Source organism: Dendropsophus ebraccatus, chromosome 11 (assembly GCF_027789765.1).
Source record: "Dendropsophus ebraccatus isolate aDenEbr1 chromosome 11, aDenEbr1.pat, whole genome shotgun sequence".
NCBI classification, from domain to species: Eukaryota; Metazoa; Chordata; class Amphibia; order Anura; family Hylidae; genus Dendropsophus; species Dendropsophus ebraccatus.
In genome coordinates this window covers 47,826,497-47,841,564 of record NC_091464.1, presented here as the reverse complement: position 1 = coordinate 47,841,564, position 15,068 = coordinate 47,826,497, and the positions used below count along the sequence as shown (strand labels likewise).

At 43.1% G+C, this 15,068-nt stretch overlaps 1 protein-coding gene across 1 annotated transcript in view; it reads left to right on the top strand.

The window, feature by feature from the left end:
- The first annotated feature begins 888 nt into the window (after positions 1-888).
- PITPNA (phosphatidylinositol transfer protein alpha) overlaps positions 889-15,068 on the top strand; it is a 36,664-nt gene continuing 22,484 nt past the window's right edge. Inside the window, exons 1-2 of the mRNA XM_069946219.1 lie at positions 889-974; positions 6,204-6,234. Coding sequence (XP_069802320.1) covers positions 910-974; positions 6,204-6,234 — 96 coding nt within the window. The 5' untranslated portion in view covers positions 889-909. The remainder of the gene's footprint in view (positions 975-6,203; positions 6,235-15,068) is intronic.

Below are 15,068 nucleotides of genomic sequence, written 5' to 3'. Positions count from 1 at the left end.
CCTGATGGTCTAGTGTGAAGAAGGGGTTAATGGCAATGCCCCTGATGGTCTAGAGTAGGGAAGGGGTTAATGGCAATGCCCCTGATGGTCTAGTGTGAAGAAGGGGTTAATGGCAATGCCCTGATAGTCTACAGGAGGGTAGAAGGGGTTATCCAGCTACAAAAACATGGCCACTTTTCCCCCTACTGTTGTCTCCAGTTCAGGTGCAGTTTGCAATTAAGCTCCATTTACTTCAATGGAACTGAGTTTCAAAACCCCACCCAAACTGGAGACAACAGTAGGGGGAAAGTGGCCATGTTTTTGTAGCTCTGGATAACCCCTTTAAAGCTACACTTGGTCTAGAGGAGTTTCCTGGCAATGCCTGTGATGGGAGAAAGGTAGCAATGCCCCTGATGGTCTAGACGAGTATCCTATGAATCCTTGAATATCCTTGAATATCCTATACCGCACATATATGCCGCCTGTGCGGTTCTCCGCAGTGTGACCACTACATGACGGGGTGGCCCCGATCCGTTTATTGGACTGCAGCTCGCACACAAGGCCGGCACATAACTGAGCGCGTTGCAGGCAATTGAGCCTCTCGGCTTCCTCTAGCTGTCACCAGGCGACACCAGGGTTCCACCTATCATCCAGATGTTCCAGGCGGAGGGGCGGGGCCTCAGGTAACGCGCCCTTATCTCTACGCGCACCATTTTTGACGACCCCTGTGACGTAGTAGTTGCTGCAGCAACGCCCCGCCCCCAGCGCGGTGCGGAGTAGGAAGTGGCCGGTAACCTTCACTCGGGGCCGGGATCAGCGGAGGAGAAGATCGGGAGGCGCAGGGAGCGGCCATGGTGCTGATAAAAGAGTTGTAAGGAACGGGACGGGGGCTGAGCGGGTGGGGGATGCGCGGTCCTGCGGGAGGGAGGAATGAATGAGAGGAGAGAGCAGCTGGCGGAGGAGGAGGCGATGCTGCTGGGACGGACGGGGCACAGGTAGTGTGCATGGAGAGTATATATATATATATATGATGGATGGAGGGAGGGAGGAGGCTAGATATAGGGGATGGTAGGGTTTGTGTATAGGGGACTTGTGTATCTGATGTGTGTGTGTGTGTGTGTGTGTGTGTGTGTATATATATATATATTTATTGGGAGTTGTATTTCTAGGGCTGAAGAATTGACACAGGTTGGAGATTACTGGAGAGAGAGCTAAGTAGATATGTGTATATATAGTGATGCATACATGATAGGAGAGAGGAGTAGATGTGTGTATAAAGTGATGCATGTGTGTGTGTATGTGTTATATATATATATATATATATATATATATATATATATATATATATATATATATATATATATATGTGTGTGACACATACATGATAGGATCTATAGGCTGCTGAGCTTGTTTAGTAGTCCACTGTGCAGGGTGAGGAATAGTCATCCTTCCACTGACACCTGACACTTCACATTGCTGCGTCCTGTTGGCTGAACGCTGTTCACATTGGGGGGGGGGGGGGGCTTTAGTGTAAAATTGTAATTGCAAAAAATATAAGACTTTTCCGGTGTATTGGGCTATTTTACTCCAGGTTTGTAGTGTTGATAGATTTCATTCTGTGTCTTTGCAGTTAGAACAATCATACGTTGTTCTGTATATTACCTGTACAGTGTTGTGTCTGATCACCATGTGTTCTATCAGGGATGAGGAACCTTCAGCCCTCCAGATGTTGCAAAACTCCAATTCCCATCATGTCTGGTTAGCTTTGGCTGTCCGGGAATGATGGGAATTGTAGTTTTGCAACCGCTAGAGGGCTGAAGGTTCCCTATTCCTTTGTTATACTCTCACTGGGATATTTCACCCGATATTAGACAAAGCTCCTCTAAGTCTCTATTCATCTTTGCTTGTGAGTCTTCCTGCAAAGCTACAACTCCCCCCATGCTTCTGTCTGGGGATGATGGGAGTTGTAGATCTGTAGCGGCCGGAGAGCCGCAGGTTAGGGAGCACTGCGTTACAGGAGGGCTGCTGCTAGTTTTTCCTTGGAAATCTCTCATGCATAGTGCAGTGGGTGGCTGTGTAGGTTACATAGATAAAGAGAACTTGGCAGGGCCCTGCTTCTCAAGACTTGGAGGGAGCCTGTATGTGAGATGATAAGATGCTACAGTACAGCGTATCCCATTCATTGTGTGCAGCCAGTGGCATTGTTTGACTAATAGAGGCATACCCTGGCATTGACCTTGATCATGGTTTCTCTTGGGCACACCCCGCTGAGCTGTACACTTGTAATAATTATAGTAATAGAACACATTGATGTGGTGTTTATAATCTAAAAGGTGTCCTCTTGTAGTAATAGGTAAGACCAGTCATGGCAAGGCTTTACGTCACCAAGTTTTAGTGGTATAGCTAGGTATTTAAATACCCTAACTAAGCCAGAGTGATGCTTTGCTGGCACCAGCACGGAAGGAACAGGCCCCATTAGCACCTGCTTTATACGCCAACAACTATATAAACTGAGATTTCCTTGTTGGCTTAGGTTTTAATGTAATAATGGGTTCCTGCTGTATCCAGGTCTATGGATAGACCACCATTATAGAAGGTGACTTATGGCCTATACGTCCTGCTACTTCTTAGTGATGGTACAGGATGACTATGTATTGATGATGTGTAATAGGGGAGTTCTAGTGTTAGGAAAAAAACAGGAAGTGAATATAACTTTCGTCTATACTTTGTTTCAATTCCCTAATATGTTCACATTGTATTTGCTACCAGCTAGTGAAACATCCAGAGGCTTAAGGGGGTCATCCAGCGCTGCAAAAACATGGCCACTTTCCCCTCTCTTGTCTCCAGGTCTGGTGTGGTTTGCAATTAAGCTCCATTTACTTCAATAGTACTGAGTTTGAAACCCCACCCAATCTGGAGACAGGAGAGGGGGGGGGGGGGGGAGTGACTATGTTTTTGTAGCGCTGGATAACTCTCTGTAAGGGTGCGTTCACACCTACAGGATCTGCCGCAGATTTGATGCTGTGTTCAGTTATTTAAATGAAATCTGCTGCAGAAAATCAGCTGCAGATCCTGTAGGTGTGAACGCACCATAAGGGTACAAACACACGCAGCAGATACGCAGCAGATTTGATACTGTGTTCAGTTATTTAGATCTAATCTGCTGCGTATCGCAGCAGTAAATACGCAGCGTATAAGCCGTGTGTGTGTTTGTACCCTCAGGGTATAAACACACACACTGTATACGCAGCGTATTTACTGCTGCGATACGCAGCAAATACGCAACAAATACGCAGCAAACAAGCGTATCTGCTGTGTATACGCTGTGTGTGTGTTTGTGCCCGATCGCCCCCACCACCCCCCCACCCGCAGTTGGGGGGGCGATCAGGGCTGTCGGGGGGGCAATCAGGGCTGCCAGGCACGCGGGGGGATGATCGGGGCTGCAGGATGCGTTAAGGAGGCTGTGGGCGGCGGCGGCTGGCTGGAGCATATACTTTACCTGGTCCCCGCTCCGGCTTGCTGAAGACACCGGCAACCGCCGGGATCAGGTAAAGTATACGCTCCGGCGGCCGGGGGGTTAAAAGGGCGGGCTGCAGACAAACTCTCAGCAGGGATGTTCATCCCTGCTGCGATTTTGCCTGCCATTGACTACACAGGGACGGGATATGCAGCGAGTTTCACTGTGTTTACGCAGCGGGAAACTTGCTGCATATACGTCATGTGTGTTTGCACCCTAAGGCTGGGTTCACACTACGTATATTTCAGTCAGTATTGTGGTCCTCATATTGCAACCAAAACCAGGAGTGGATTAAAAACACAGAAAGGATCTGTCCACACAATGTTGAAATTGAGTGGATAACCCAGCCTAAGGGTGGGTGCACACTACGGAAATGCCCAATTCTACGGACATGTCAATTCTTTTGACGGAACGCGGAATCCACCCGTGCATAGAATAGTGTCTATGGCACAGGCGGAAATGCGCGTCGCCGAGTGCGGGGACGAGCGACAGAATACGCCGCGGGTTATACGCGGCATTTCCGTAGTGTGCACGCACCCTAAGGGTAGCTTCACACACACCATACGCAGCAGATTTGATGTAAATAACTGAACACAGCATCAAATCTGCACCATCAAATCTGCTGCTGATCTGCTGCGCATCGGTCGTGTGTGTTAGCACCCTAAGGGTACAAACACACACACCGTATACGCAGCCTATTTACTGCTGCGATACGCAGCAAATACGCAACAAATACGCAGCAGATTAGATCTAAATAACTGAACACAGCATCAAATCTGCACCATCAAATCTGCTGCAGATCTGCTGCTTATTTGCTGCGTATCTGCTGCGTATACGGTGTGTGTGCGTGTTTTTACCCTAAAACCCATAAAGCTGAAGGTTTGCTACAATTGTATTGCACCTGTGCAGCCCTCTAGGAGCTATCACAACCATGATAGCTGTATAGGATTGGCTTGGCTTTATATTGTGCTGGTCTACGGAAGGGTCACAGATTTCTAAAGCCTTTTTCTCTGTCCTCACATGATCTGAGCCGTCAGCCTGTACTTGTTGTAGGGGCTAAGCAGGAGTTAGATGGATTTATTGTGTTGTTGTATCACAGTGATTTCTACTAAAAGCGCTTGTGCCATCGCCAGTACATAGATACTGTATGAAAATACCAGCGACCAATGTTACATTGTAGTCATGCTTTATGATTTCCTTCTAATGTCTTAACCTTCGTAATGAATTTTATCATCAGAGATTCCTCTGTTCTCACACTGTGCCAGGAATAATAGGCTTGTATAGACGTCAGGGCCGCAGGGTTTGATAACAGCACTTGGGGGCTGCAGCATATCCAGCACATAGTTAGTTAAATGGCTTGTCAGGTTTGGCTGGTCCCTGCTTACATAGTGGGCTACGCTACGAAAGAAAGAAATCGATTGCTGCTGAGAGCCCCTAAGTTTCCAGTGTTCTTTGGGATATTCCATAATCGAGGTTCTCATCTGCGCCTTAAAATATTATCCAGGCTTTCTGTTGGGACGAGTGGTGACAAAAAGAACCCCTTTAATAGTTTCGGAATCAGGTGACAGGCCTTCTATTGTATAGTGCCAGCTGGTCACTGCAGAACATTAGCTGGGGAGGTCAAGGTTACCTTGAGTTTCCTGAGAATTCCTTATTGATCAGAGGAAAGTATTGCATATCATTGTACATTGTGTCTTCACTATCATCAGTGTCACTGAGACTGTGTTACATGTTGTCATAGAATCCATAAGGTTATATTCTATAACCAATAGTATGTATGGAATACTCTACTGCTTCCATTTTTTTTTTTACATTTTAGTATTCTTGTCATTTGCTTTTAACATTAGAATCGGTAATAAATAGGATTGTATGTTCCCCAAAAGAGAAGAAATCACCTGTAAATAGAAGTCCTTGAAGAGGTTATTCCAAGAATAGAAGTTATCCCCTGTCCACAGGATGGAGATAACTATGTGATCAGTGGGGGACTGCCCACCGGGACCCTCACAAATGAAATTCCCATTGTGTGAGTCCTTTATTGTTCCCCCTGGAAATGTATAAATAAATTGACATTAAGCTGTTACCATTCCCCTTGTTAATAGGATCTGTCTGTACAAAGTGTGTCACTAATGTCCTGCCCTGACAGCAGGTCCGAGCTGATCTAACAGTATCGTAGGGATCTATGCTAATACACGTCTTATAGGGGTCTGTAATGCTGTTACTGTATGGACGTGCAGCCATCATAAGGGAGCAGGAATGAGCCCTTCATTACACTGGAATGAATTTGCTCTATGTTAAAGCTAGTTACCCGACTGTCAATTTATTTGCACATTTACAGGAGGGATAGCAGAGAAAAGGTACAACATAGGGTTCTTAAAGAAAAGCTCTGCATTGTTATTTTATGCGGGATGTAAGTATTTCCAATGACATGTCAGAAGAGCTGGAACAAAGTTGCACTATGTAATTTGCTTTCTTTCATTCTTGCCTGTCTTCATATTGGTCACAATTCCTAAAGGAAAAGGGTTGGGACAGAACTTTCTGTAACCTTCTTTTTTTTTTATTTCACAAGAGAATTTAAAACCCCACCCACCCCACCCCTTACAAGTATCTGAAAATAGATGTCAATGTCATTTCCTTGCAGTGAACATACACTTGTGCTCTCTGTGCACATCTTCAATTGTTAATAATTTTTTTTTTTTTTTTTTTACAGCCGAGTTGTGTTGCCGGTGTCCGTGGAGGAGGTAAGAACAATGTCTCCTACTATTAAATTAAAGAATAATGAAAATGTCCATTACTGTGTGGGACTGGTAAGCTTAGGTGTAGTAGTTATATGGTTACAATAGAACCTTAGCAAACTAAGCCCTACCCTTGGCTGATCTCCAGGCTTCAGATGGAGATGCCCTGGAGGACACTGACCCTGGCCTCTCTTTCTTCTAGACTAAGGGTCCATTTACACAGAAAGATTATCTGACAGATTATCTGTCAAAGATTTGAAGCCAAAGGCAGGAAGAGACTATAAACAGAGATCAGGTCATATAGGAAAGCCTGAGATTTTTCAACTTTTCAAATCCATTCCTGGCTTTGGCTTCAAATCTTTGGCAGATAATCTGTCAGATAATCTTTCTGTGTAAATGGACCCTTAGGCTGCATTCACACGTTCCAGGAAGTTGTCCGTGCTCACGGATCCGTGCACACGGACTATTTTACAGCCCATTGCTTTCTATTGGGCTATTCAGACGTTCCGTGATTTCACGTATCCGTGATCCGTTCCGTTTAAAAATAGGACATGTCATAACTCGGAACGGAAGCACGGAACGGATTCTCCATAGAAATCAATGAGATCTGTGTTTTTCACGGATGTACACTGATGTGACCTCCGTGTTCATCCATGAAAAACACGGATGTGATGTAATCAATGTAATTTAAAATGCTGTAAAAACAGATCCGTGAAAAAAACGGACACGGATGCAAAACGGACTGTTTTGCATGGATCACGGAGGTAGCTACCGGACCACAATCACGGACCGGGAAAATCACTGAACATGTGAATGCAGCCTAATAGTTTCAGGAACTATCGTTATCCAGGATGAAATGAGATGTAATCTGAATGATTGGCGTCCCTTTGTGGAGTGACATTTTTGTGCGGTGAGACTAGGCTCTCACCTGTTGACAGTACTTACACCCAGCACTTACATTTACTGCTCTGCTGTTTGCTGTAAACACAGGTGCTTTACTGTACAATGCTGGAATCTGTGTCCCGTAGTCTTCGTTCAGGAAGACAGTAGGTTCTGTAACAAAAGTCCAGTGAAGTGAGGCATGAAGTGCACAGTGTGATTGTAAATCATTGATCAGCCGCAGATTGCCGTGGATACTGTTTGTTAAAGGCGTCCCAGCGGTCACTGGTTAGAGCAGAGAACCCTCATAGCTAGGGATCGTAAGCCATTCGTAAATAAGTTTACTGGGACACCTGTGTTTCTGAACGGTAAGTTAGCAGCATCTAGTATCGCAGGTTACATAACTTATACTTTTATTTACTGCTCTGTGCACCCTTGTGCCTTTTGCTTATCGGAATAACATGACATGTTCCTGTTCTGTTCAGTAAAAAAAGTTACTACAGATGACAGCAACACTTTCTTTTCCTACATGTAGTGTTCCCACCGCACTACATGTACACAGCATCAAATCTGCACCATCAAATGTGCTGCGGATGCGCAGCAGATTTAACAGTGCGGATTTGATGCTATGCCCATTCATTTCGACAAATCTGCTGTGGATCCGCTGCGATGCGGTACATGTGAAGCTACCCTAAAATAAACTTTAACATGTGGAACACTTGAAAAATAGGATGTGCTGCGGTTGTCAAATTCATGCTGATTTTTGCTTTAGCGTGTGATAAATCAGATTTGGGCCATTCTAACGTGGTTAAGAGAAGGGATGAGCCCAACTTGAGCATGCTCCATTGCGACTGTTTGACATTCGAATACAAGGATGCTTAAATATTGAGGGTGCTAAAGCTGTGCTCATCTCTAGTTAAGAGCCATTCCTGCAGATTCCATCATATTTGGAAAATACAAAGTAGTTGAAATAGGGCTTGGCGATTAATCAAATAAATTTGATTAATTCAACTAGAATTTTAAAATCGTAAATTAGATTTTCTAAAAAAAAAAAAAAGAAATCACTTTGACACCTGACCTGGGAGTTGCGGTCAGTGGCAGCCTTCAGATGCCAGAGCTGAGGCTAGCAGAGCCTGGGGAGGGAGAAGGCCCCCTGCTGGATCCAGGGATTCACCGTCTTCTTTATCCCCGCCGCTCCCCAGCAGCGGAGATCTTCAGCAGCAGCCTTGCCCTAAAGAGCTCCTGGGACAATCACCATAGTTAGAGCGACACAGTCCCAGACCATATAACTGGAGAGTAGTGGGAGGAGCCAGCATCATGCCCCACCCACACCAAATCCTATACTGGTACTACTACTACTACAATACTCCTCCATACCTGTACTACTACTAGAACATTCATCTATACCTGTACTGCTACACCTTTACCTACTATACCTCTACTACTACACCTTACCTAGATGGAGGCACAAAGAAGATCTCCTATACTATATGGGGGCACTGAGTGGAACATATTTGGCAAAACTACTTATGTGGGGCGCAGAGGGGGCTTGTCTTCTACATGGGGAACTGTTACAGTGGGAAGCAATACAGTTGCTGTTTCAAACACCCTTAAAATGGTAACTGAGGCTGCAAGGAGAAAAATATTCTGTTTATTTAGCAAAAAAGAAACAAGATTTAAATCTAGAATCGTTCATAATCTTAAAGAAATTGAGATTGTATTTTTGTGGTCATATCTCCCAGCCCCAAGTTGACATACAGTAGTTGGGAACCCAAGACAACCTATTGTAAGTCAGTGGGATTTGTCAGGCGAGGCTAGTGTCTGTTATGTGACAAATCTGATCCTGTGCCCTGATGTCTGGTTTTAGTGGAAACAGTCCACATTCACAATCCACATCGTAAACAAATTCTAGCATTTCTCTTATGTAGCCCTAAAAGAGTGGTGTATGCTGTCACTTCTTGGGGGGCGATGGGGGAGTGCACTAGTGCTGCGTCTCCATTTCTAACCATATCCTAATGATGATCCATCACTATAAGATGGGAATATCCCTTCATATCCTAATGACAAGCCATCACTATGAGATGGGAATCCCCCTTCATATCCTAATGACGATCCATTACTATGAGATGGGAATACCCCTGTATATCCTAATGACGAGCGATCACTATGAGATGGGAATACCCCTGTATATCCTAATGACGATCCATCACTATGAGATGGGAATCCCCCTTCATATCCTAATGACGATCCATTACTATGAGATGGGAATACCCCTGTATATCCTAATGACGAGCGATCACTATGAGATGGGAATACCCCTGTATATCCTAATGACGAGCGATCACTATGAGATGGGAATACCCCTGTATATCCTAATGACGATCCATCACTATGAGATGGGAATACCCCTGTATATCCTAATGACGAGCGATCACTATGAGATGGGAATCCCCCTGTATATCCTAATGACGATCCATCACTATGAGATGGGAATACCCCTGTATATCCTAATGACAAGCCATCACTATGAGATGGGAATACCCCTGTATATCCTAATCACCAGATCACCATTCCTGTCCTCTCATCATTTCTATACTGTTTGTCAGTGTTATGTTAGTGCTGCTACACACATTTCTCAGGTTTTTACCTTGTTTAACCTTCAAATGGCCATGGGCAAAACATCTATCAAAGGCTCATTCTGTCTCCAGGTCTCAGGGTAATAGCATTAGTACTAATATTTATTCTAGTGTTCATAATCTAGCAGGACTGTTTCATGTGCTGCTATTTTATGTGTGTGTTTGTTGAGAATGGGTTTAGTCTGTCCCATAGCTGAGGTGTGTGGCCTATTGTAAGCCCTATGACACTTGGCCTCCTCACCTTCTATCTTCTGCATCCAGGTATTTTTAGTTTATTCTGTAAAGAGCATTTCAGTTTATTTTATGAAGATTGGTGTGTTCCTCTGAGCAGCCTTGTACATGGGCGATGCCTGTGCAGGAAATGTCTCTGAATCCTGGTGTAATCGGCCTCCTTGGTATCTTGGAGCACATACTCAGTGACTAATACAAAGCTGCAAAGTCCAAAAGTACAAATGGTTATTCACCATGAGTGTTATTTAACACTGTAAGTCCTTCCCTCCGCCATGCTGTTGAAGCTGATTAATATTGTCTAAGCTGTGAAATTACCTCTGCAAAAGATCCTTTATTCTCTAGATTAATGTGGATGTGTTCCTCACAGGGAAAAATGCAACTCATCCATTGTTACCTATACACAGTGACACAATGCAAGGGCCATGAGTTCTGATCATACATGTAATACTAGTATAGATCTAGATATCAGTAAAGCACACATGTCCATATGATTCAGGCTAGGAAGTAGTAGTACCCTGTCTCATGACACATGACACATATGCAGAATATTTATGCCCCTTCCACAATTCACAGCCAGATTCTCCCCTGAAAGATGGAACAGCCCTTGACACTAGATAACCTCCTTAGCGTTGTGTAATTTTTGGAGGATTACGTTGTAAGGCCGTGTTCAGACTTAACATACTCTTATATTTTGTTTATATGCACTTGTTGCTTAAACTGGTCATAAGTTTTTTTTTTTTTTGTTTTGTTTTTTTTATATATTGCTGCCCTTCTCTATTATTCTTAGCTTACCACGCTCCCTCAGTGTCTTCATGTGGTGTCTGCAGGTCCCCAGCCGAATGGTCCCATAGCCCCTTCCGAGAAGGACTTGTCTCAGCAGTGATAGTCTACTTAGTCAATCACTGAAGTGGGAGAGCACTGCGGCCAGTGGCTGTCTGAGTGGGTTGTCACTGCTGAGACAAGTCAGAAGTGGCTATGGAATCATTCAGCTGGGGGACGTGGAGACACTGCAGGAGGACACTGAGGGAGCATGGTGAGCGAAAAATGTTTATTATGTTCTACAAAAGGGCAGCACAATATAAAAAGTTTTCTATAGCCCTTTCAGAGTACCCCGAATCCAACCTGCTGATAGCCCCTATAGCGCCCGGGACGCTGAGGAGGTAGGTATGTGTCTTAAGCCCCTATTACACAGGGCGATGTGGAGAGCAAGTGAGCGCCGACCTGTCAGGCCAGCGCTCGCTCCTCGTTCCCCCGCCTGCTGCTGGTGCTATTACACACACCGATAGTGAGCAAGAAGGTGCAGGTGGGACCCAGTGGGGGGGGAGCTCCTGGGGGGGGGGGGGGGGGGCTGCCCGGCGATCGTCAGATCAACCTGTTAAAAGATAACGATCAGCCGACATCATGCATGTCTTCTCTTACACAAAGCAAAAATCGGCTGTAATAGCCGGTATCAGATGAATACGGACGATAATTGCTAAGTGTGATAAAGCTTGCTCCTCAATGCCAGTCCTGTGTTAGTCAGCGTAATTGGCCAGAAGCATTGTTAGGAGCACTGCCCTGCCCCCACTGCATCATCCAGCCTGCCCGCTCCATTGATAATCAAGCTGATAAGAAGTGGGGGGGAGGCTGTAAAACAGCTTTTTGTTTAAAGAAAGAGGCTTTTTGCCTTATAAAACATATTACAGAGTTTTGCTTGAACTATTGATTTTTGCAAAAAAAAAAATTAAATGACCGTTACATTTTCAGGAAGTGCTTTTCCTTATCTAATCGTGGTGTTCTGTGGTTTTATTAGCATGGAGAAATTAAAAATACTAAATTTCTTTTGTTAGTGTAAAATAAAAACCTACTTAGTAGATCACATGCACTGTACAGATAACCATTATGTTCATAACATAAGCTGATGGATATCTGATACACTAGCCACTAACTAGCTGATGGATTGTAGCAGTGTTATCTGACTTCCTCTTTATAATACTGGTTACTTCTCATGTCATAGTGCCTGTGAGGATAAAGGCTTTATCTATAGCAAAATGTTTGGATTTCATAGAGCTCAGCGTGGCAATAATACAATGGGGGGAAAAAACTGTACTCGCCTGCTACTAATCCCCCTGCCAGTCCCAATGTTAGCTCCTCTGCTTAGAGTTTCCTGTTCTTTGTTCCAACAGGAAGTACCAATCACTGAAACTCTGTGGTCATTTGAAGAAGTGATGTCTTTTAAATAACAGATACAGACAGGGGGACAACTTTTAGAGCAGAAATGGACATACTCCAAATACAGTTACATTACATAAGTTGTATTTTATTGTCACTGAACCTGGGCTTTATAAAAACAATGTGAGGATGTCAATGGTTACCTTGGCATTTCCCATATCCTTTTAGAATGACCTGTTGTATATAGGTATAGTGAATGGAAGTTTGTAAAATGGGGACCGTATCTCCTGTAATGTATATATTAAGATAGTGGAATGGGAACAAGGTGTATATGTGTGTGTGTGTGTGTATATATATATATATATATATATATATATATATATATATATATTATATAATTTATGAGAGTGCTAAAACAGGTAAATGTTTTACCCTTTCATTTTGTGGGTTCCATATTGAAAAACCTTGCCCTTGTATACCATTATCCACATAGGGTTAGAAGTCTTTGATAACATTATAAAGTGCAGCACAAAACTTGTTTGCTTCTTATTGTGAGAACATTTTGATGTTGAAACAGATTTGGATAACTGGCTTGGGCAGACATCTGAGACAATGTGTAGTTTTTATTTTATTAAAAAATTTTTTTTTGTTTTGTGCATTGGAAGGGTAAGGATGACGTGACATTTTATTAGCATTCCTCTCCCAACTTTACATGTTGTCAGGTTCCTAAATATTTCTTAAAAAGGGCTTGTCCACATTGTTTTTCCATATTATATATTATATGAAATGATACGTATTTCTTATATGTATGTATTTAAAATTCCGCTTACCTTTACCCAATGCAGTCATCCTGGTAAACCAAAAAAATGGCACAGCCCACAGATTAGTCAAAGTACGGCATCCCCACCATGGTATGTCATTTAAGCCACTGCGGACAGTCATGTGACCTCCCACACACACGTTGTGTGACCCCCCTATTATTCAGTTGGCAGTCATTACATATAAGATAGAGAATGTTTATTGAGAAGCAGAAAATATACAGTATAAATAGCTGCAGTAGCTTCTATAGAGCAGTAGTGAGCATTATAAGATTTGAAGCAAAAGCATAGCCTACATTTATTATTTCATATATTATTTCTCACAGAAGGGAAGTATGTATGTGTGTGTGTGTGTATATAGTTGATAGTTATATAGTTATACGTTGGGAGCCTATGGGTGACGCATACCTCTCTATGCCTTAACAATGGACATGTCACAGCCTTCATGAGAGGTATGCCGTGGGGGATCCTCCCAATGTATACCTTTTGACGTAGGTTTGCAATGAAATATAAACAGAGCCTTATTTGCCGGACTGCTCAGACCTGTTTGGTTTCACAATAGATATACTGTATGTCTTTGTTACAAATAAAAGTAACTTACGAAATGTGTAGGTGAGACCCAAGGTACTGACGGAGGTCATATGTTTCTTTATCATACTGCACCCTATTTTACATCTGGTTTTCTGTTCTTGTACTTGGCTGAAGATTGCATTTATAGTTTGTTACTACTGCTTAGACTGCTTATATCTGTTACAACTCTGGGGCTTTATCCTCCCATACACTTGGTATCATCCCTGGTAAACAGCAGTCGTCATTATGTGTTGGCCATCCCAAAGGTACCTCAGACAGGGAGTGATAGTGAATTAGTGGCTGTGAAAGATTACAGCCTGTAGGGCTTGTACACTTGCTGAGAGAAGGGACTGCTCTTCATCGAACTCTCCATTTTTTGAGAACAGTCAGATTCTTACTGTATGAGGGTGCAAAGCTCCCCATGCGATTTCACCACGCAGTTGCAGAATTAAAGGGGTACTCTGGCGGGAAAAAAAGACTTTCAAATCAACTGGTGTCAGAAAGTTATATAGACTTGTAATTTACTTCTGTTTAAAAATCTCCAGTCTTTCAGTACTTATCAGCTTCTGTATGTTCTGCAGGAAATAGTGTTTTCTTATCATTCTGACACACTGCTCTCTGCTGACATCTCTGTCCCTGTCTGGAACTGTCCAGAGCAGGCAAGGTTTTCTATGGGTATTTGTTCTGGGCAGTTCCTGACACGGAAAGCAGAGAGCACTGTGTCAGACTGGAAAGAATAACTTCTTGCAGGATATACAGCAGCTGGTAAGTACTGGAAGACTTAACGTTTTTTTTTTTGTTGTTTTTTATTAAATAGAAGTAAATTACACATTTAAATAACTTTCTGACACCAGTTTATTTGAAAGATTTTTTTTTTCTTTTGCCAGTGTACCCCTTTAAGCAAACTTTGTAGCCACCATATTCTATCACAGGTTATCACACACTTAAATAGTTGAGCAAAAAGACTGATTTCTTAGTACTGTACTTGCTCTGACATTTCCTTTCAGTCTAACTTTGGGCTATAGACTGCATAATTACAGTGCACTGCAATTGGTAACTTTACAAAGTTAACTTTGTGTCTGCCCTGCACTCACTGCTCTTACAGTCCACTCAGACCGTATCCTGAGCAACTACTGTGCAATTTATTGAAGCGTATCTGTGCTTATATAATAAAAGAAAGCCAAGCTGTATACCTGGATACAGTTAAACAGGGAGCATTTCTTTTCTCCTCAGTTGTTACACACCATCTCTTTTCATGCCCTTGGACAAGTACACTATTGTAGCAACACCCACATGTATGTATTGGGATATAAATGGAAACACATTTTAATGACAATTTTCCTATGAAAATCTAATATACCAACACATCAGGAGTTTCTATAGACAGGGCTGAGGATAAGAAACACAGGACTACTGTACTAGATATACAGTGTAATGCGGCTTTCTTCACTGTGACCTGTGATATCCATCCAGACAAAACCTCCAGCATAGACTATATTCTCCATACTCGCTTGTTGAAGAATTAGTAGTATGCATTTATGACTGACATCCAGAA